At 42.6% G+C, this 20,803-nt stretch overlaps 10 protein-coding genes across 10 annotated transcripts; 4 read left to right on the forward strand and 6 right to left on the reverse strand.

The window, feature by feature from the left end:
• Positions 1-749: 749 nt before the first annotated feature.
• Positions 750-2,978, forward strand: PUMCH_000388 (uncharacterized protein; the record flags this gene model as incomplete). Its single annotated transcript, XM_063019478.1, has 1 exon — positions 750-2,978. One exon carries the CDS (start codon positions 750-752, stop codon positions 2,976-2,978), a length of 2,229 nt encoding a protein of 742 aa, XP_062875548.1.
• Positions 2,979-3,094: 116 nt separating this feature from the next.
• PUMCH_000389 (uncharacterized protein) lies at positions 3,095-7,948 on the forward strand (the record flags this gene model as incomplete). Its single annotated transcript, XM_063019479.1, has 1 exon — positions 3,095-7,948. One exon carries the CDS (start codon positions 3,095-3,097, stop codon positions 7,946-7,948), a length of 4,854 nt encoding a protein of 1,617 aa, XP_062875549.1.
• A 48-nt stretch (positions 7,949-7,996) lies between these two features.
• PUMCH_000390 (uncharacterized protein) lies at positions 7,997-9,277 on the reverse strand (the record flags this gene model as incomplete). Its single annotated transcript, XM_063019480.1, has 1 exon — positions 7,997-9,277. One exon carries the CDS (start codon positions 9,275-9,277, stop codon positions 7,997-7,999), a length of 1,281 nt encoding a protein of 426 aa, XP_062875550.1.
• Positions 9,278-9,369: 92 nt separating this feature from the next.
• Positions 9,370-11,448, reverse strand: PUMCH_000391 (uncharacterized protein; the record flags this gene model as incomplete). Its single annotated transcript, XM_063019481.1, has 1 exon — positions 9,370-11,448. The coding sequence occupies one exon, from the start codon at positions 11,446-11,448 to the stop codon at positions 9,370-9,372; it is 2,079 nt and encodes a 692-aa protein (XP_062875551.1).
• Positions 11,449-12,334: 886 nt separating this feature from the next.
• Positions 12,335-12,907, forward strand: PUMCH_000392 (uncharacterized protein; the record flags this gene model as incomplete). The annotated part of the gene is made up of 1 exon (XM_063019482.1): positions 12,335-12,907. The coding sequence occupies one exon, from the start codon at positions 12,335-12,337 to the stop codon at positions 12,905-12,907; it is 573 nt and encodes a 190-aa protein (XP_062875552.1).
• A 277-nt stretch (positions 12,908-13,184) lies between these two features.
• On the reverse strand, positions 13,185-13,673 carry PUMCH_000393 (uncharacterized protein; the record flags this gene model as incomplete). Its single annotated transcript, XM_063019483.1, has 1 exon — positions 13,185-13,673. One exon carries the CDS (start codon positions 13,671-13,673, stop codon positions 13,185-13,187), a length of 489 nt encoding a protein of 162 aa, XP_062875553.1.
• Positions 13,674-14,421: 748 nt separating this feature from the next.
• On the reverse strand, positions 14,422-16,497 carry PUMCH_000394 (uncharacterized protein; the record flags this gene model as incomplete). The annotated part of the gene is made up of 1 exon (XM_063019484.1): positions 14,422-16,497. One exon carries the CDS (start codon positions 16,495-16,497, stop codon positions 14,422-14,424), a length of 2,076 nt encoding a protein of 691 aa, XP_062875554.1.
• Positions 16,498-16,787: 290 nt separating this feature from the next.
• On the reverse strand, positions 16,788-17,345 carry PUMCH_000395 (uncharacterized protein; the record flags this gene model as incomplete). The annotated part of the gene is made up of 1 exon (XM_063019485.1): positions 16,788-17,345. One exon carries the CDS (start codon positions 17,343-17,345, stop codon positions 16,788-16,790), a length of 558 nt encoding a protein of 185 aa, XP_062875555.1.
• A 652-nt stretch (positions 17,346-17,997) lies between these two features.
• Positions 17,998-18,699, forward strand: PUMCH_000396 (uncharacterized protein; the record flags this gene model as incomplete). The annotated part of the gene is made up of 1 exon (XM_063019486.1): positions 17,998-18,699. The coding sequence occupies one exon, from the start codon at positions 17,998-18,000 to the stop codon at positions 18,697-18,699; it is 702 nt and encodes a 233-aa protein (XP_062875556.1).
• A 58-nt stretch (positions 18,700-18,757) lies between these two features.
• Positions 18,758-20,722, reverse strand: PUMCH_000397 (uncharacterized protein; the record flags this gene model as incomplete). The annotated part of the gene is made up of 1 exon (XM_063019487.1): positions 18,758-20,722. One exon carries the CDS (start codon positions 20,720-20,722, stop codon positions 18,758-18,760), a length of 1,965 nt encoding a protein of 654 aa, XP_062875557.1.
• Positions 20,723-20,803: the final 81 nt, after the last annotated feature.

The raw sequence follows: 20,803 nt of genomic DNA on the forward strand, positions 1-20,803 counted from the left end.
AATCTGACTGAGATACAAGTACCCTGATGAGGTAAAGATAGGTTTGTGAGAAGCAAACCAAATTTCTTTTTTCAAACAAATTGAATGAGTCGAAACAATTTGATACTAATCATAAGACTTTTTATCCATAACACTTGATTTAGCGGATTGAGTGTGGTCAACGCAGCTGCGATACTCGAATCTCAAGTCTTACTTTAAAAACAGGTTGAGGATTCCAGAGTAAAGGACAAAAGAACTCCTAGGCAATTATACGCGTGGGAAAATTTTCTGTTTTTTGCCGTTGAGTGTTTGCTTGACCTTATCGTGTTTGGCAAGTGCTCGCACATCACCATCTCTGCCTCAAATGTAGAACTACCTCGACACTAGACGTAAATAGAAAAGAACACGTTTCAATGAAACTTGAAAAACATCATCCTTCATTTAAAGCCGGAAAAGTTTGTACGCTCATTGATTGTGCCCAATTAGAACTTTTCCCGAAATTGTGGTTCAGGACATGATGAACAAGACTAGCACTAATCAGAGATCGCCCGACGCGGTTCAATTGAATAGTATGTTGAAAAAAACCACCAAAAAAACGATAACAATTTTTCAGGTTTTGCCGTTAATTTGCTACCGCATGAATTTTGGCATATCGTCGGTGCCTTGTCTACTCCGGATTCCACACCTTCCGAATTGATCGTGGTGATCCACACAGGCCTAGCAATCGCAAGATCAGATCACCATAAATAGTATCAACCAATAAACCCAGCATGAGCGCCAATTCTGATCCAGGCTCCCTATATCTGCTCCAGCAGACATATTTACTCCTGAAAATTCGACTGGTGTGTGAGCCAGGTCAACTCTACGCTTTGGTATTGGATCGTAAGACAGAGGCGGCACTTCTCCTGGTAACCAAAAAAGATGCGCTTTTGCGAATTGTCACTACCGTGGAGGTCATCGATGATAAGAGAAGATTGCTGCCTTTTTTGCATGCCATTTATTTCGTAGAGCCGCTGGTTTTCAACTTCAATTGCATTCTCGCCGACGTTCACACCAACCGATACAAGGACGGAACGGGCCTTTTGCTACCGTTCCTGCAGTGGGACGAGGAAGCAAACCGGTTCTTTCGGTCCGGCAGATTTTTGGAGAATCAGGATGTTGCTCGTTACTTCCAGGGCGGTATCAATTATGTCCATGGCTCGATGGTTCCAGTCGAGTCTCGGGTGTTCCTAGCCGATAAGGTCACCCCCAATTCTATGCCGATATATTATAACGAGAATTGCGGTGAGACTGTCCTATACCAGATTCGGAAAACGGCGCGTGCGATCGTGAATGCTGTAATTGTGGCTGACGAGTATCCTCTCATCCGTTTTTATTCTCTGCCAGAGGCCACGCACCAAGCTGCCCGGTTGCCAGAGTTGATAGCAGACGAAGTTCAAAGGCAATTGGATGACTATGCTCGAGCTAATAATGACTACCCTCCAGCTTCTGTCGCCGAGAAACCACGTGCTGTGCTTGTAATTTGCGACCGTACAATAGACCTCTTTGCGCCGCTCCTTCATGAGTTCAGTTACCAAGCTATGGCAATGGACATCGTCGAGAATTTAGAACGCAATGGTGTTTATGAGTACTCCGCTGAAAGCGAAGCCGGAGAAGAACAAAAGCTAGAGAGTCGCTTGGACTCCGAGGAGGACGAAACTTGGGTAGCATTGAGACATACCCATATCATAGAAGCTTCAGAGTTGGTTGTCATGAAAATCAACGAACTTATAAAAAACAACCCCATGATGATAGACAGAACAAAAGCAAAAACATCGTCCGATTTGATGTACGTTGTTGCCCATCTTCAAGGTTTCGATTCAGAGCGTCGCCAGGTCACACTCCACAAGTCATTGATTGATGAGTGTTTGTCTCTTAATGCTAGCCGCAAATTGGCCGAGTTTGCTGCTGATTTCGAGCAGAACTGTACCGCGAAAGGTATCTCATTCGAGGGAGTCAAGAATAAGCACTTGCATGAGGACCTAATCGTATTACTTGCAAGAGACGACCTCACAGTGAATGACAAAATCCGTCTTGTTCTCATTTATGGCCTCTACCGTGGAGGGTTGGCGGAGTCAGACTTTGTGAAATTGGCAAAGTTCATCGGTGTTTCGAACAATCAAATTGTATCATTGGTTCTGCGCTGTTTCACGAATCTACATAAACTTAATTTCCCTATTGTGAAAAAGTCTGCCAAAGACAAGCCCATTACGCATCACAATTTCCATGTGATCAACAACGAGGGTACCTACAACACATCGAGATTCATTCCTGGTGTAAAAACTGTTCTACAATCTGCTGTACGCCATGAACTAGACGAAGAATGGTTCCCATACTTTCGAGACAAGCCGCTTGAGGGAGAATTACCAGTTAAAACTTCCCGACCAGGTCTTGAGCTGACGGGCTCTTTGAGAAATGTCCGAATCAAAGCATCGTGGGCTCCAACTGGTGCCAAAAATAACGGTAAATCTATATCACGAAACAAACAACGTGTTTTCTGCTATGTTGCAGGAGGTATCACATACTCGGAAATACGACTGGTCTATGAACTCTCCACAGCAATGAACAAAGACTTCTACATTGGTTCTGAATTCATTCTTAAACCCCGTGATTTTCTTATTGGGCTTCAAAATATCGACGATGTTAAAAATTTGGAGAACCTACAGCTTCCTGTGTGGCATGAAATGAATATGTCTCTGAGTAGGGCACCCGACCACCTTATACAAGCACAACCACCGGCGCAGCCAAACGTCTCCGGACAAGTCCGCTCTTCTACATCTTCCCAACAAACACCACCGGGTCAAAATGGACAAAGTGTATCTTCTCCAGTCAAGAAAGCACCTACTCAAGCGTCTGTCCCTCAAAATTACCAGAAGAGGGTCAATCAATATGCAACAGACCTCACGGCCGAGCCCGCAAAGGAAAAAAAGACCTCAAGACTTAAAAGGCTTTTCAAATAGAAATCATATTTGGACAAAGAACATTTTTCACTGAGGCTTCCAACACATATCAGCCACTTATCTCCTGTACAAGGAAAAGCCAAGACTCATGACGCACTCCGGACATTCCGGAGTAAATGAATACAACGGTTCTAGCGGAGTTAAAAAATTATATAGAAACATATATAACACCCTTGACAATCCCTTGTTATCAAGAATACATCAACATCAATTCAAATCATTTTCTCATTTGTCAGCAGCCATACCAGTCCTGTATATACACATACTCGATAAGTGCTTGCAGATCGAATCCATTCTTATCCACTAGTAGCCTCTTCCTCGTACCAGTCGCCATGGAAAATCTAGATTGGCAACAGCAGTCTGCCCTACATTTTTGGAAGGGAAACCGCATTGATAAGAATTGGGAAGCGTTGACCGTGCTCTCACACAGCAATGCCACTGCTTCGTTTCCCAGAAACTTCATCTCTTGCCCTTGTAAAGATGGCTGGGGCCCAATGTCGCCAATTTATAAGGATATTGCCCCATGTTTCTTTTCAGGTGCACTTTACTCCATTGTTGGCTTAATCTTGGTCTTCACCGCAATCCATCAAATCCAAGTCTTGAGAAACAAAAAGATCACTACAGGTAACAAGGTTGCATGGACATTCTATGTGAAGCAAGCTCTCAGCGCCTTGCACGTTGCGTTTTCAGTCATTTTGGTGACGACATCCGGCAAGCCAAGTATCCTCCAGACTGCTTTCATCATCTCTATTGTAAACTCTGTTTTAGCATATATCGTTCACTACTTGGAGCAATTTAAGTCCCATAAGGCCAGTGGCACTCTCTTATTCTTCTGGCTCACTCAATTTTTGTTCAATGGCGGTAGAGCTGTGGCTTTGTACTTGAGATCCGATTTGGATGACAAATTGGGCTTGTTCTCAATTCTTGCGGCAGTGAACGGTGCTCTCGTTTTACTCATCGAGATTTACTTTCCTCCTCGCTCGCTTAATCCTGCTTTCAATGTCGAGAATGCTTCTCCTTTTGACCAAGCAAATGTCTTCTCGAAATTGTCATTCAGTTGGATGGCGCCATTGATGAGGAAGGGTTACTATCAATTTTTGACTGAGCGTGACCTTCCATTCTTGCCAAGGGAGCTTCGGTCTTCTGCCACCTCTGCCGAGTTTTACAAGTATTGGCACAACCAAGCAAACCCCTCGCTTGTTTTGGCAATCTGTAAAGCCTTTGGAACTCCATTTTTGCTCGGCGGTGCATTTAAAGGTATGCAAGACATGTTGGCATTTGTACAGCCTCAACTTCTCCGTATGTTGATCGTTTTTGTAAATGACTACTCCGAGGCAAAGAAGGAAGGAGATCTCATTCCATTGACAAAAGGATTCATGATCGCTGGTGCCATGTTTTTGGTTTCAGTAACGCAAACCGCTTGCTTGCATCAATACTTCCAAAGGGTTTTCGATTTGGGTATGAGAATCAAATCATCTCTTACGACTGTGGTCTACGAGAAATCTCTTGTTTTGTCAAATGAGACTAAACAGGCTTCTAACACAGGTGACATTGTTAATTTGATGTCAGTAGATGTCCAAAGATTGCAAGACTTGGTCCAGAATTTGCAAATTATTTGGTCGGGACCTTTTCAAATCATTATCTGTTTGTATTCTTTGCACGGCCTACTTGGCAATTCTATGTGGGCAGGTGTTTTCATAATGATTATCATGATTCCTTTGAACGCGGTTCTTGCTAAGATTCAAAAGAGATTGCAGAAAACTCAAATGAAATACAAAGATGAGAGATCTAGGCTCATCAGTGAAATTTTGAACAACATTAAGTCTTTGAAGTTGTACGGATGGGAACTTCCCTACCTTGATAGATTGAACAATGTTAGAAATAACAAAGAACTTGCAAACTTGAGAAGAATGGGAATTTTCAGTTCCGTTACAATGTTTTCGTGGAACATGGCTCCTTTTTTGGTTTCTTGCTCCACCTTTGGCCTTTTTGTTCTCTTTAACAAGAATGCTAGTTTGTCAACCGACATAGTTTTCCCAGCTCTTTCGTTGTTCAACCTTCTCTCTTTCCCACTAGCTGTGGTTCCTATGGTTATCACCAACATTGTAGAGGCACAAGTCGCTGTATCAAGATTAACTAAATTCTTGACCAGCACTGAGTTGCAAAATAATGCCGTAACAAAGGGCCCTAGGGCAGCCAAGATTGGTGAAACTGCTGTCTCCGTGAGAAATGGTACCTTCCTTTGGTCTAAGACAAAGGGCGAGGAGTCGTACAAGGTGGCATTGTCAAACATCAACTTGGAAGTCAAGAAAGGTGAATTGGATTGTATTGTTGGTAGAGTCGGATCTGGTAAGTCTTCCATCCTACAATGTCTTCTTGGTGATCTCTATAAACTTGATGGTGAGGCGAAAGTCAACGGTAAAGTTGCTTACGTTTCACAGGTTCCGTGGATCATCAATGGTACAGTTAGGGAGAATATCTTGTTTGGACACAAGCATGATGCTAAGTTTTACAACCTTGTATTGAAAGCTTGTGCATTGAACATTGATTTGAAAATCTTACCCCAAGGTGACAAGACTCAAGTTGGTGAGAAAGGAATTTCTTTGTCTGGTGGGCAAAAAGCCCGTCTTTCGTTGGCAAGAGCTGTTTATGCCAGAGCCGACGTGTACTTGCTTGATGATCCATTGAGCGCTGTTGACGAACATGTTGGAAGACATCTTATTGACAATGTTTTGGGACCTAATGGTCTTTTGAAAACGAAGTGTAGAATTTTGGCAACCAATGCTATTCATGTGTTGAGTATTGCTGACAATATGCACATGGTAAAGGATGGAAAAATCGTGGAACAAGGCTCTTATGATGAAATTATGGGTCAAGATAAAAGTCAATTGCGTCAATTGGTCCTTGAGTTCGGAAAAGGCTCTCGCACACCAAGTGTTGCACCAACGGACGAGCCGATGGAAAATTTTACCGAGAAAGATCTTGATGCTCCTGAGCTTGAACTGTCCGACTTTTCAGATGCCAACCAGGATTCTGAAATCACAAGTTTGCGGAGGGCTTCAGAAGCACCGCTCATAACCGACGAGGAGAGAGTTTTGTTATTACAAGAGGAGGAAGAAGATGAAAATGATGAGGAAGTGAAAGCCAGAAAAGAGCATTCTGAACAAGGAAAAGTCAAGTGGGATGTCTATCTCGAGTATGCACGGGCCTGTAACCCTCGCAATGTTATAATCTATATGTGTTTCATCTTCTGCTCGATGTCTTTCAATGTTTTGTCCAGTGTTTGGTTGAAGCATTGGTCCGAGGTGAACACAGAATTAGGAAGTAATCCAAACATCCCTAAATATTTGGGTATTTACTTCCTCCTTGGAATTGGATTCTCATTTTGCTCATTGATTCAGACTTCGTTCATGTGGATCTTCTGTTCGATTGCAGGCTCTACAAAATTACACAATGCCATGGCCACCAGTGTCTTGAGAGCTCCGATGTCATTTTTTGAAACCACCCCTATCGGACGTGTTCTCAACAGATTCTCAAGCGATATCTATAAGATTGATGAGATTCTCGGAAGAGTGTTTGGTATGTTTTTCAGCAATTCCATCAAGGTTTTCTTCACAATTCTCGTTATTTGTTTTTCGACTTGGCAGTTCATTTTCATTGCTATTCCATTGGGTGTGCTGTATGTCATGTATCAGCAATATTACTTGAAAACTTCAAGAGAATTACGTCGTTTGGACTCAGTCTCTCGATCCCCCATTTTTGCAAATTTCCAAGAATCTCTCAGCGGTGTCTCGATTATCCGTGCGTACGGTCAAGAGGAGAGATTCAAGTTTTTGAACCAGTCAAGGATTGACAGAAACCTCCGTGCTTATCATCCCTCAGTCAATGCAAACAGATGGTTGGCTGTGAGACTTGAGCTTTTGGGATCGTTTATCATTCTTGGAGCTTCTGGTTTAGCTATCTTCACATTGAAGAACGGCGCCGTCAGTGCTGGTATTGTCGGTTTGTCGGTCTCATACTCTTTACAAATCACACAATCATTGAATTGGATTGTTAGAATGACTGTTGAAGTCGAGAGTAACATTGTTGCTGTTGAGAGAGTGATGGAGTACTCTAATTTGACGCCAGAGGCTCCTGAGTATATTGAAGAGACTGCACCAGCTGATTCTTGGCCAGAGAGAGGTGAAGTTATATTCAAAGACTACTCCACTCGCTACAGACCAAACTTGGATCTCGTTTTGAGAGGCGTTAACTTGCATGTGAAACCTCAAGAAAAGATTGGTATTGTTGGCCGTACAGGAGCAGGTAAATCCTCTTTGACTCTTGCTCTTTTTAGAATCATCGAAGCTGCAAGTGGTAATATTGATATTGACAATGTCAATACCAGCGAAATAGGCTTAGCAGATTTGAGACACAAGCTTTCTATCATTCCACAAGATGCTCAGGTCTTCGAGGGCTCTGTGCGGAGCAATTTAGATCCTACCAATAGCTACACCGATGCTCAGATGTGGAAAGCTTTAGAATTGTCACATCTTAAGGATCATGTTTTGAAAATGTTTGAAGAGAGAGACGAGGCAGAGAAAGATTTGGAAAGCGCTCTTGATGTTCGGATGAGTGAGGGAGGTTCAAATTTGTCTGTTGGACAAAGACAATTGATTTGTCTCGCAAGAGCTTTGTTGATCCCCTCATGCATCTTAGTTTTGGATGAGGCTACTGCTGCTGTTGACGTCGAAACTGATCGAGTTTTACAAGAGACTATTCGTTCAGAGTTTAAGGATAGAACCATTTTGACGATTGCTCACAGATTGAATACCATTATGGATTCTGACAAGATTGTTGTGTTAGAGCAAGGAAAAGTTGCCGAATTTGATACCCCTGAAAATCTCTTGAAGCGTAAAGAATCGTTGTTCTACGCTTTGAGCAAGGAGGGCGGATTTGTTAAGGATGAGAAGGTCGTCGAAGTGGAGTGATGACTGTAAGATTTAGAATACAAAAATACATGCTATTTTGAAAGATAATTAATGTTCACTTCTTTTTCTCAAAGAACTGATGTAATATAATGGGTAGAAGTCAGCGCGACCAGATACCTCACACTCAACAGATTTGCTTATGACTTTAGTGAGGTCTGAATCCTCGTGATGTAAAGAACAAGAGTCGTCGAAGCGGAAAAGCTGGAGCAAATTATCTTCAGATTCGACATCCACGGCCGCGAGGACGGCATCGGAGACAATAACAAAATCAATAATAGAATCAGTTGTCGAAAGTGTTTGCTTGTGAGTGAGGCTCATGTCCTCATTGAAAGAAAAGGTCAAAATGCACTTAGTGTTTTCACACAAAACAACCAAAAGCTTTTGATCACCTTGTTCATACACTCTGACCTTCGAGATGCAAATCTCACGAGGCGAGTCTTCACGAAAAAATCTCTCAGGTGGCAAATGGGAGTCGGTCAAAAACGGAGCTACCAATTCACGGAGCTCAACTTTGGCGAGTTCCTTTTTCTCCCACCAATTCCAAACCAACAAATAATCGTCACCTCCGCCACTAACGAGAATGTCCTCGTTGAACGGACAAATTTGCAAACAAGAAACGAATTCATGGTGCCCGAATAGCCAGTTTCTTACTACATATGATTTTGGATAATGGCTCACCTTGATATGTTCATCTCTGTCACCGGTGAGCACAAATTGTTTCCCGTCATGCTCTGCGACAATAACTTCACTCAACATGGAAACATGTCCCAAGATTGGAACAAGGTCTTTCTCTGCCACCACAGCCGAGTCCTTCCCTTGAATTTCATAAACATCTCCGAATTTGTCTGCAACCACAACCTTTTCATCATCAAGTGTGGTCAGCACAGAGCATGGTCTCTTTGGAAATACTTGGCGCTTGACAAGAGAGAGACAATTGTCTTGACTATAATCAATTTTGAAAATGACAGCAGCTTTATCACTGTCTGTAGTACCTATGAGATAGCTTTCATCTCTCGAGAGAGTTAATGAACGTATATAGTTGTAAATGGTGGGTGCTCCAGGGCCTGGAGCTGGAACCTTTGGTTCTTTCTTATTGTTTTTCAACTTCTTAGCGGCATTCTCGTCTTCATTTGCCTCTTCCTTCTTTTTTTGCTCCTCCATTCTGGCCTTGAATCTCTTTTCCTGGAACTCTTGTGCATCTACGGGATCAACCCAAGAGCCAATTAGCTTTCCATCGGAAGCACGCAAAACCAAAAGATGGTTAGTGACGGATGCGAAAATGTGCTCGCCCGATTTGTCAGCAATTAGAATCTGAATGGGGTGCTTCATCTTGTACGGGTTGGGTCAAACTAAACTCTTGATGCTCTTCTCAATACAACAGACTGCCAGAACTGCATACAGGACTCTGATAAAGACAACATTTACTTCTTGAATCCCCAATTCCAGTAAGATTTTGGTTCAGATGATTCATTTTCTTGCTGATCTGAGGAATTGTCTTGGGATTCATCAGCCACTTTGGAAATGAACTTTTGAGGTTCCTTTCCACGAGAGGTAGAACTCGAGGTCTTCTCAGACAGCTTGCTGACAACCCTCGTCTTTTTAAAAGTAGAAATAATTCCGCTTAGATAGCTCGAATCTTGGTTCGGAAGCTCTGCTGCAATGTGTACTGGCAGGTGGAAATTGAACACCATGTCGTCGCAAGTGGCATTCCAAATCTCGTAATTTTTTGTAGAAGTCCACAGTTCGTGAAAAGACGACCCAAAATTTCTGATATTTCCTAGGTTTGGATTCTCGACGATATCGAAACCTGGAGGCAGACAACTGAACTTTTCAGTGTAGTTATGGAGCTTAGTCGTGGATAGTAAGCTTCGAATATAATCTTCAAACTGATACCTGATATAATCATCACTTCCAATGTAGCCATCTTCTTGCTGAGTTGTGGAAAGCAAGACAGACATGAATTTTTTGTCCATACTAGAGAGTTTCAAGTCCTCTGACTTTCCTACGGGATGAGAGACCGTGGAATCATCCAAATTTACCAAAACATCGATCTTAAATGTTTCCAGCTGATTTGCAATAATTAAATTTGAGCATCCAACCATGAGAGAGTCTGCAGCTAGCTCATCAATTTGCTGAAGGGGGAGATATGGATTCCAAAATGATCCTTTGGTGCTGAATATCTGTAAGGGCAAACCAAAAAACCGTAGCATTGACATTCTGTCATTTGTTTTCAATGATGTTGGCTTTGAGAGAGGAGAATGTTTCTCCTTGTAGTCACATAAAGGACTTCCGCAAAGGTCAAGGTTTTTGAGTAAGTTTGGTATGAGTGCAATCATATTATTTTGAAATTGTGTGAGTAGCTCGAGATCGTTACTGGAATACACCATCACTTTCTTCTCCAAAAATAAGGCTTTCAAGATCACAAGCATGTCTGTTTTGAATTGGAATAAAATTCCTCTGAGATTGAGATTAACAAAATATTCTTCCTGCTCCTCGTAGCGCTGCTCACGAAGCAAATCTTCCAGTGAGCTCAGAGTTTGAGGACGTTTGATACTCAAGGGTTGTTCGTCTTCTCCTAGTTTGAAAGTTCCGTTGAGATTGTCAAAAAGACTGTCCAACAAGGCGAAATCCTCGAAGTCCTTTTGCTCAAAAAAAGTCTGTGTTATGATTGACAATTTTTCCTTGACTTTGGTGAAAATAGGCTGCTTTCTGGTGATTACAACAACAGCCTTTTGCACTATCGAGCGAGTGATATCCTTGTTCCGGGCGACCTCTTCTTGAGACATGTCAGTAGTTTTAATCTGGCGGACACAAGAACAGCCAAAGAGTGTTTCCAAATGATTAGGGTTGCCTTGAAAATGATCAATGTCCTTTCGATCATCAAGTGAGCTCTGAGATCGGAAATCGTACACTAGGTTGAAGTTCGAAAACGTTTCTTCGAAGAGATGTGATCCATCCGGCAAAGCCTGGAATGGCAAGTGTCTAAACAACTTGTGATCAGAATTGAGCTCCGGTAGATAGTTGGATCTCCACCACAGGACCTCAGGACCTCTGACATGATGGAAATCAACTAAGCATATCGCAAAGACCATCTCGAGAATCCCACTAGGATCAGTGGAGATTTTTCGGGGAAGCAAAGGTGCTGCAACGTTCTTAACCTGGATCGGCGAGGAATTTGTGGTCGATAATTGGTCTGGGTTTGGAGCAGAAGAAACCAGTTTCCTCGACAGCCGTGACAGCATAGAGATTTCGCTAGATCGGTCACTCACACTATCAATAGTACGATCAATTGTATGAAGACTAGCCTTGTCACTACTGGATAATCGTTTTTGGGCTGTTGTCACACCCAGGCCAAGTCTCATAGGGCGACATACGAACTCACTCAGACCAGCCAGCTTCAGCTTTGCAGCCTCGCCACGTTTGGCTATATGGAGTGGGCGGAGCTGATTTGGGTCGATGTCATAGTCGGGCTTTTTGCGTGAGTCGCCTGAGTCAGCCATGAGAGTTCAGGTTCAACTGGTGAGATCCGATTCGGTGGGGTGAAAGATAGGATAACTGAATCAGTCGAAGCCAAAAAGTTGAAGAGGCAGTTATGCCGGTAAGAATTAATGTTTCGAATTTTCGATCTACCGGGATTATTATCTCTTTGTGTCTACTACAATTCTTTCCAATTTACTTGAGTCTCTGTGCTTTTAAGACTAGAAGGCTTTAACTCACTAGATAGAATACTTTGATTTTTACACTTTAGTCGATAAGCCTAACGTGAAATGCAGTCAAAGAATTGGTTTTGACTCAATTGAATACAATAAGAATTCTTAAAGTAACTGATGTATTTAATTAGGTATAGCAGGGTGCAATATCTGAGGCCTATGATGCAACTGGTCCAGGCCCTATGCTAAAGAGCGGAACCGAGTTTTAGACATCCTTTCAAGAACGATAATAAAGACATTGTAAAAAGATTAAAAAAAAAATCGAGGATAAGATATTTTTCATTTGCTTGAACAAAGCATTCATCCAAGTTAACAATCCCTACCACATCGATCAATTCGAATTCAAAGACCTCAGTTTGCTGTGGCTCCCCTAATACATGCAACAGACTCAATTGATCTGATCCAATAAATCAGCGAATGCACGATGATTTTTTATTTTCTACCATCATTTATTCTACGACAAGACGGACGTCACAGCCCCCTTACAGAGCTCGCTCGTATCCATTAATTGCTACTTAACCCAACATCTGGAATATTCGTTAGTGCATAGATGATGGACGTTCCGCACCTAGTCTAAATTAGTAATGCGACCTGTCGGGGTATATAACCGCACCCAAGCCGCCTCGACTCCACAATTTCCAATTGTTTTTTTCAAACACATATAACTATACCAAAAATGGCTATCTCCACCGGTTCCACTTTCCCATCAGGCATTGAGTTCTCCTACGTTCCAATTGACTTGGATCAAGTCTCTGCAGATGACGCTTTGGCCTGCTCTAAACCACTTCCATTGGCTTTGGACAAATTGCTCGAGAAGAACGCTGGTGGCAACGTTTTGTTCGTTTCCGTTCCAGGTGCTTTCACTCCAACCTGTACCGAGAACCACATCCCACCATACTTGGACAACTTGGCCTCTTTGAAGAAGGAGAAGAACATCTCTACCGTGGTCATTTTGTCTGCCAACGATGCCTTCGTCCAAAACGCATGGGGTAAGTTGTTGTTGAAGAACGCTAAGTTGGGCGCTGTTGATCAATTGCCTAAGGTTATCTTCGCTTCCGACCCTAACGCCAAGTTCTCCGTTGACAATGGTATCTCTTTGGACTTGACTGGTATGGGACTTGGTGTCAGAACTGGCAGATACGCTTTCGTTGTCAATGCTGACTCCAGAAACGTTTCTTACTACGGCGTCGAGCTGGGCAGCGGCGTCACTGTCAGTGGTTTGGAGGCTGTTCAAGCCGCCAAGTTGTAGTTAGGATGATATACATCGAAATAACAATACAAAAACATGTCATTATGAGATACTATGCATTGAAAGCCTTACTGAAATATAATTCAATAATTGCTCCATTGCTACACTAGCTCCAACAGTGTCAATTGCACTTTAGTTTAGTCTCCTTCTAGTAGCAAGTAACAAAAGACTGAGCTTCAGAACTGAGTAGTCTACAGTAATAAGATTCAAATGGCCGGCCATTGCATAAAAAGCTATACGCTACAAATCAATAAACGGATCTAATTTTGGAGGTCATTTACAACTCACCAGAAGCGTCAATGGTAATTCTGGCCTTGGTAGCACCAGAGTTAGAACCGTAGGACTCAATGGTCTTGACAATGTCGAAACCCTCGGTGACCTCACCGAAGACAACGTGCTTACCGTCCAACCAGGAGCATGGAACAGTGGTAATGAAGAATTGAGAACCGTTGGTGTTTGGACCAGCGTTGGCCATGGACAACAAACCTGGTCTGTCGTGCTTCTTGGCGAAGTTCTCGTCAGCGAACTTCTCACCGTAGATGGACTTACCACCGGTACCGTTACCACGGGTGAAGTCACCACCTTGCAACATGAAGCTTGGGATCACTCTGTGGAAAGCAGAGTTGGCGTAACCGAAACCCTTCTCACCAGTACACAAAGCTCTGAAGTTCTCAGCAGTCTTTGGGACAACATCGTTGTACAACTTGAAGGTGATTCTGCCGAGCTTGTTGCCGTTGGCGGAGACGTCGAAATAAACTTGGGACATGATTTTAGGTTGTTCGGAAACAATTCCTTTGACGCTGACCTGGACACATGGCCCTTATATAGTATTTTTCGTATGCAAACGGGTGGAACTGAATAGAAGGAAAATATGACGAAACAACTGCATGTGTGCAGTACACAGCCTCTTTTTTGGGGGACACCTCAGATGCAGGTTCTTCTGGATACCTGTGTGCAATTAGATCCAAGACCAGCGAAAAGAGGCCTTGTATGTTGAATGATTGGTATGGACGAGAGCCAAATCACTGTTGAAACAAATTTACAAAGAAGGAAGTAAAAAAAATTCATGACGGGACAATCGATAATTTCTATGCATAAGCTGTAGATAAGTACGTGTTGTGTTCAATGTTTTCATACTCTGCCCAATGAGGGTACGGTTAGAGAGAGGCTGGATTTGGGTGTTGCACAATGGACTCCACTCGAGAAGCGTTCTGGCCTGTGTCTCAAAGAGGGCAATATATGTCAGCTAACAACCCGCGTCAAGTGTATTTTTAGAGTTCGGTTGTTTTAGTTGTGATTTAGGTTTGCGAAAGATTCCCGAAAGATACCCGAGGCAAAAGTCATGTTGCGCTGGATTTTTTCTTTTGGCAAGTGTTATCCGATCGTCCTTTTTTTCTATTAAGGCTCAGGTCTCATTTTCAGTAGTGAACGTGACCTCATTTTGTAACTACTTCAGTAAGCTCTAGAGTTTATGCTCATGAAGTAACGTTCGTGTATTGTATGCAAAGGATAGTTTAGTAAAATGTATAGCTCCTATCCCAGAGCTTATTCAAGTTTTCTATGATTGTTGACTCTTTGTTGGCACGGCAGAATTCAAGCTCTTCAATTGATTCATCAGCGTTCAACCTCAACCGCTTTCTCATGGTTCTCATGTATTTGTAGTCACGGCATTTATCCAAGGCCTCAAGCTCTTTCTCCTCGTCCTTGAGCAAGGCATCTTCTAACAAATAATCCTGTAATATTCTTTTTGTAGGTACGCGGGTAGGTTTTTGTACTAATTCCTCTGGGCTCATGAAACGAGACATTTGCCCATTTGGAATTGAAAGCGGTGGATCAAGGCCGTCTTTCAGCGGAATGAAACTTTGCACATCAGTGCAATTCGAAACACTGGTGTTTCGCAGAATCATGCTTTCGTTTTCTGCGCAGAAGCTCTCGTCGTCATTGTCGGCAGAGTCCAGCATTGAGGAGGCAGCCAATTCATCTTCGCCTACGGTTGCCACAACAACGCTTTCTGTGTCGTTACAACCATTGCAATGATTTTGGCGTTCTGTCTCAGTGACGAAAAGGGCCTCCTCTGGTTCATTCTTGATGACCGGAGCTGATTTTTCGGATTCATTATTCGCCAGGGATGCAATTGAGCCATGATCATGATCAGTATGTGATTGAAAGGTGTCTCTCCTAGATACGTTGTTATTGGATCCAACAACCTCGGGGGCTTCGTTTCCAGAGACCTCAATCTCAACATCACTCGATCCTTCGCTGTCTGCATTGGCCTCCAGAACACCCCGAGCTCCATAAATCATCATTTCATTCCAGTCATCAGAGTCAGATGACTTTGCATCCACTGGATGCATGAAATGTTTGTCACCCAAGACAGGTTCGCTGTACTGCTCGAAGGCAAGAAACTTTTTGCGTGACATTTGCGGCCCTGGCTCATGAGATTCAAGATCGATGTCTAGAGACTGAACGACTTTTCTCCAATATTGATCTAAGAATGGATATTTTCCGTCACGATATCTGCTTTTGCTGCCCACGGAGGTTTCAAAGATCAGTGTATCAACAATGGACTTGTAGACGTCTCCAGTGTTGACAAGAATTTTCGCGCCATGAAGCAAACCTGTGTCCTCGTTCTGGCCATCGAAGACAGTGGTCTTATTATAAATAATATTCTCGAGTATTTGTCTGGTTCTAAGTTTGACTAATTGCTCAATAAGGAAATATGAGGCGAGAGAAAATCGGCATGATTTTCTACCAGCAACAGTTGGTGTAATCTGATTCGCACGATAGATTTTCGCTAGACCGTTTGCATTTTCCTCGTCAATTAGAAGCGCGTTTCTTGACTCGGCGTCTTTAACGTATTGAGAAAAGAAATTCTTTCGCTTGGACGCACGTTTCGTTGCAGCAACATGATCTTTTGTGCCAAGGAGGATGCTCTGATCCTCTTCATACTCAATATATTCCTCGTCTACCTCATGCGCAATTGGTACTTCCGAATAGGGAACGCTCGAGGGATATGTTTTGACAGCAACGCGACCGGTCTCAACGTCGTCCTCAATATATCCAAAGTTTTTTAAGTGTCGTAGCTCATTAGCTAGTAAATTGTAGTATGCAAGGATGTCCGCCTGGGACTTAGAAGGAAGGTGAGGAAGAAATTCTTCCGATCTATGTATGGTGAAGCGTGCTAGACAATTGAAGAAAGTATCTTTCTCCTGAGATGTCCAGAAGGTGCCTGGAAGATGAATCGTATCCTTGTTATCGAAGCTAAAATCATTTTGCACTGGATTCTGAGTGGTGATCTCAGTCATACTATGCTCATCGTCCAGAAGAGAAACACTTTCGCCCACAGCTGAAGAAAGCGGGCAGTAGTACGATGAATTAAGTGTGATTTTGCTTGGCTGTGGAACAAATCTGGCAGGAGTCCTTTTCTTCGGTCTTGATGTTTGCAAATAAGAGAGGCTGAAAAATTCAGTCACAGAGTCACTAAAGAATTCACAATATTCTTCGTCAAGCTCCTGAGACCTGTTGCTTCTCGGTAGGCTATCTTTTGCATCGGGATTAGCATCATGGCCCTCGATATCAGAGGAGCTCATGTTTTGTTCAACATAAGTAGCGATGGCCTAAATAGCAGAGACTGCAGAGACAGAACACAAGGAATAGAAGGGGTTGTACACCCAAATTAAAATGTCACTATTGAAATTCTATATTCAACCAGATCCAAATTTTGCTAGCCTAGATTATTTGCAATCTTCGCATTGACGAATCCTCTTTGACCGGAAGTGACAGATTCGCTAGAAGAGCATACATCAGTGAAGCCAAGATTTAGAACAGTGGTATAACCACATTTAGATGACTATTTATAGGCTGTGACATCCCCGAGCTTCTAATTAATACCTGCTTTCTCAAACTGTCCTTCAAGTTTCTCTACATCGTCGCTTTTTCGGAGGGAGCGCAGCTTTGTATGGCTATCGTCTTCGTCCACGTCTTCCCATTCTTCTTCACGAGCCTCATCAAGCTGCCGAAGAAATTGTGGCATAAATGGCTTTGGATCGTCCTCGAATTCGGGCTCTTCGAAGACGAACTCTACGTACTCTTCTGGCACAAGACCATTCCTCCCCAGCTCTACATCCTCTGCAACTAGCCATCCCTGCCCATGGCGATATGTGATCCATACACTTTGTCCTTCGTACAATTCGATTTCATTATCGTTCTCTGGTGTGAAGTCGAATAAAGCTATCGCTCGAAGATTTATCACGCGTGAGCTTTGCGGAGAATCCTCATATCTCTGGCTATATGGCGAGCTATCCGAACAGTAGTCACTATCTTCTAACTCTGACGACTCAGCACTGCTCGGATGGTGGCCGTGCCTTAGCGGGTGGTCTTTCTCGTAGGCAAAGTCACATATGGAAGTTGAGGATGGGTATAGATCTTGAGGGCTCATCGGTGAAGCATATAAAGGAGTGGAATGTGAGCGGCGGTATTGTTATAAAGGAGAGACTGTTGTTTGTAGTTGAGTAAAAGGTTTGTAAGGGACGAGTGCTAATATTATCTCGAGCTCAGGTTATCTAGCCTGATCCATTATGTGCAGCGCATCCACAGAAGTTGGGAGCACGACCGTATCTTTGAATGCTGAAGTTTTTCTGACAATATTAAAGAATAGAGTGAAAATTCCAGAGCTCTCCGCACACAAGAGTGTCTTACGTGTATTATTCTTGTTGTTGTTTTAATCGAATTGTGCCTGTTGTCTTTCACATAGAAGAGACAGAACCTTCAAAAGAGTATTTTGTTCTTCTACGTTATTAAATCAATGGAATTAGGTTTTATAGAAGTTAAAGTACTACCTATAAACATATCGTTCTAGTACCGTTGACATGAGAAGAGCTCTTATTAGGTACAGAGTCCGATTAATTGGAGAATTCTCAACGGTTCAATATAATTCTATTACGATAATAATTTCAATCAAATTATGCAGTCTTGACAAAATTCTTTTAAGTTAAAATTTGTCAGAGTCGATGTTTTTAACTCTTTTGTTTCTGTTCTCTTCTTCCCCATACAGTACGAATTGATGCCCTTTGATCCATCTTCGCCATAAAATGGATTATCAGGACGAACAGAAACAGGAACTTGAAGTCCTTGAATCAATCTATCCAGATGAGCTTGAAATCTTGTCTGAAACACACTTCACAATCAGAATCGGCCTCGACACGCAAACAGACAGAAGGCATGGTTTACTTCTTGATGTGAGATTCCCAGAAACATACCCAGAAGTTGTTCCTAAACTTGGTATCGAATATCTTGAGGAAGAAGACGAAGAAGAAGTATACGATCTGGACGAAGATGATGATGGCGATGAAAAATTCGTGAGTCTAGCTGAGACAATGATTTTCGAAAAGCCAGACTTTGCGACGTTGCTATCTAAGCTCGATGAAGAAGCAGAGCTCAATGTTGGCATGCCTTCTATTTTTGCCATTGCTGCTATTCTAAAAGACGAAGCCGAGATTTTATTCCAGAATAAGGTGGATAATGCCCAGAAAGCGTATGATGAAGAACTTCTAGCAAAAGAGAAGGAGGAACAAAAGAAATTCCACGGAACGGAAGTCACAAAAGAATCATTCAGTAACTGGAGGAAGAGTTTCCGTCAAGAAATGAATATCGACAAACTTATTAAGGAAAGGTTTGAGAAGATGCATAATGGTAAGATGACTGGTCGTGAGATATTCGAGAAGGGCCTCGCTGGTGAAGCTGACGATGATTTCCCCGAACTTGCCGAATCGACTGCTAAGTTAGAAATATAAATATTTATATATAAATCATTCTATATAATGCAATTGTGTGACAGAGGGTCATTTTAGCTTACTCTCTACTTCCAATCCACTGCCACACTTTCATGACCTCACCATGAACCTCTAATAATTCTGACTTCACATTCGTGTTTTTGTCAACTCTCCGACTTATTCCTTCCCAAAGACGCATCTTGTATGCTAAATTTGTGTCGCTACTAAGAATCAAATCTCTAAGCTGAATAGACCCAATAAAAGCAGGAAGCTCGGATGATTCCTGAGCTAAACGTGCTTGCCTTTGAAGCTTATTGAGAACTTCCTTGTAGATGGTCTCGATTTTTTGCGCGTATACCTGCGATTGTTGGTACTTCCAATAACCTCCATAGGACACCAATAAGATAGATGCAGCAATAAATACAGCCATCTTGAATTTCATGAGAATAGAGACTATGGTATTAGACATCAAACACTTGAAACTGAGGTGCGATAAGGACGTTGATCGAAAAACTTTGTTCTTGCTGTTCTTCGTTTCAACAGCGTTGTGAGAGTTATCTGGGGTACTAGACTCACTAGACTCAAGTCCGACCTGAATGTTAGTATGCGTACTTGATTGGTTGGTATGATCAAAAATGGTAACTTGCCTTACAATTATTTCTGGTTCTTTTTCCAATTCCACCACGGAACGCTCCCATAGTTCCTCGAATTCTTCTACCGTAATGTAGGGAGCTTTCAAAGATAACAAAAGATCGTGGAGATCAGAAAGGCTAATGCCAGCAGTCATGTCTTCTGGAGAGGACCTACCGCATTTAATGTTTGCGTTGCGAGCTCTCAATAAGTCTAGAGAGATATCAATCATACTTTCGATTTTCTCGGCCTTCTTAGTGTCTGGAATACACTTTTGAGCTTTGGGATCAACAAAAGGGATATATCTATAGTACCAAGGGGCATACGGCATGAAATCATCGTAGCAAGCGATCTCTAAGTGAGGGAAGCATCTTGCATGCTGAGGGCAGTCAACACAATTTGGTTTGAAATTGTCGTCCAAATACTCTCCGAATTGAATGAATGCGCTCGGATATTTATCAGTTTTTGGAATGGTCCTCTGGTTGATTTCATGACCGCAGTAGCCAACTAGAAGGGTCTGCTCCCTAAACCAATACGTGTAAAGCAATGAACCAACAACTGAGAGCCATAACAAAAGGTAGAAGAAAAACTTTAATACTGAACTCGAAAATGGTTTTTTAGGTTGCTCGATATCGGCATCAGAACAAAGCGATGAGTCTGAGTGATTAGCATCGTCCAAGATATTGACGGTATCAATTTCTTCGATCTCAACCTGACTTTGGTTCTTGGCTTCATCTCTCAGACGACTGAGTTCTGCTTTCAGAATGTAAATTGGTCTCCGAGGCGTGATAGACCTGCGACCTTTGGGTTTTGGCTTAACACTATGAATGTCAACCCCCAAAAGTTTTGCCAAATCTTCGTCCTGTTTCTCGCGAGAACTTGTTTCAAAATCAGAGCTTGAATCACTAGAGGGTTTCAACTTATTCAAAGCCCTGTCGAAAGAGGATGCAGTATCAAATGAACTATGAGCAGAGTGAGGCTTTTGAGACCCTTCATCACTCTTCGAAGAAATAGAGTTTGCAAGGCTAGCGCGAGAAGATGGCACAGGAGATGAAGACTGTTGCACTGTTGATCTACTTGGGATTTCACTAGAGGTCTCAAGGACATTTGCGGCATCTGGTGAATTTGATTTAGATTTTTCGGAATGAGCGGTGTCAGGAGTTGATCTTGCGTTCTGTAATGGTGTGCGGGTTGAGCTATTTGTCGCCTGCTTTCTAGGTGTAATGGACTTAGAGGTGGGGGTAGAGGGAGACTTCAATAACTTGCTCAAGTTTGGCGATGCAGCTATGAGAAGGTCTGGCTTCAACTTTTTTTTCCTAGGAGAGAGAACATCTGTCTCAGAATCGCTGTCAATTTCGAAGACATTGCCCTTAGAGGGTGAGTCAGAATGAGGAATCCCAACTTCCAGTAGCATTGAGCGTCTTTTTTTCGAAGCTGTTGAGCCAGGCTTCTCGCTGCCAAAAGACTTAGATGCATTATCGGATTTTTGTGACTC

Source organism: Australozyma saopauloensis, chromosome 1, assembly GCF_035610405.1.
Source record: "Australozyma saopauloensis chromosome 1, complete sequence".
Lineage (NCBI taxonomy): Eukaryota > Fungi > Ascomycota > Pichiomycetes > Serinales > Metschnikowiaceae > Australozyma > Australozyma saopauloensis.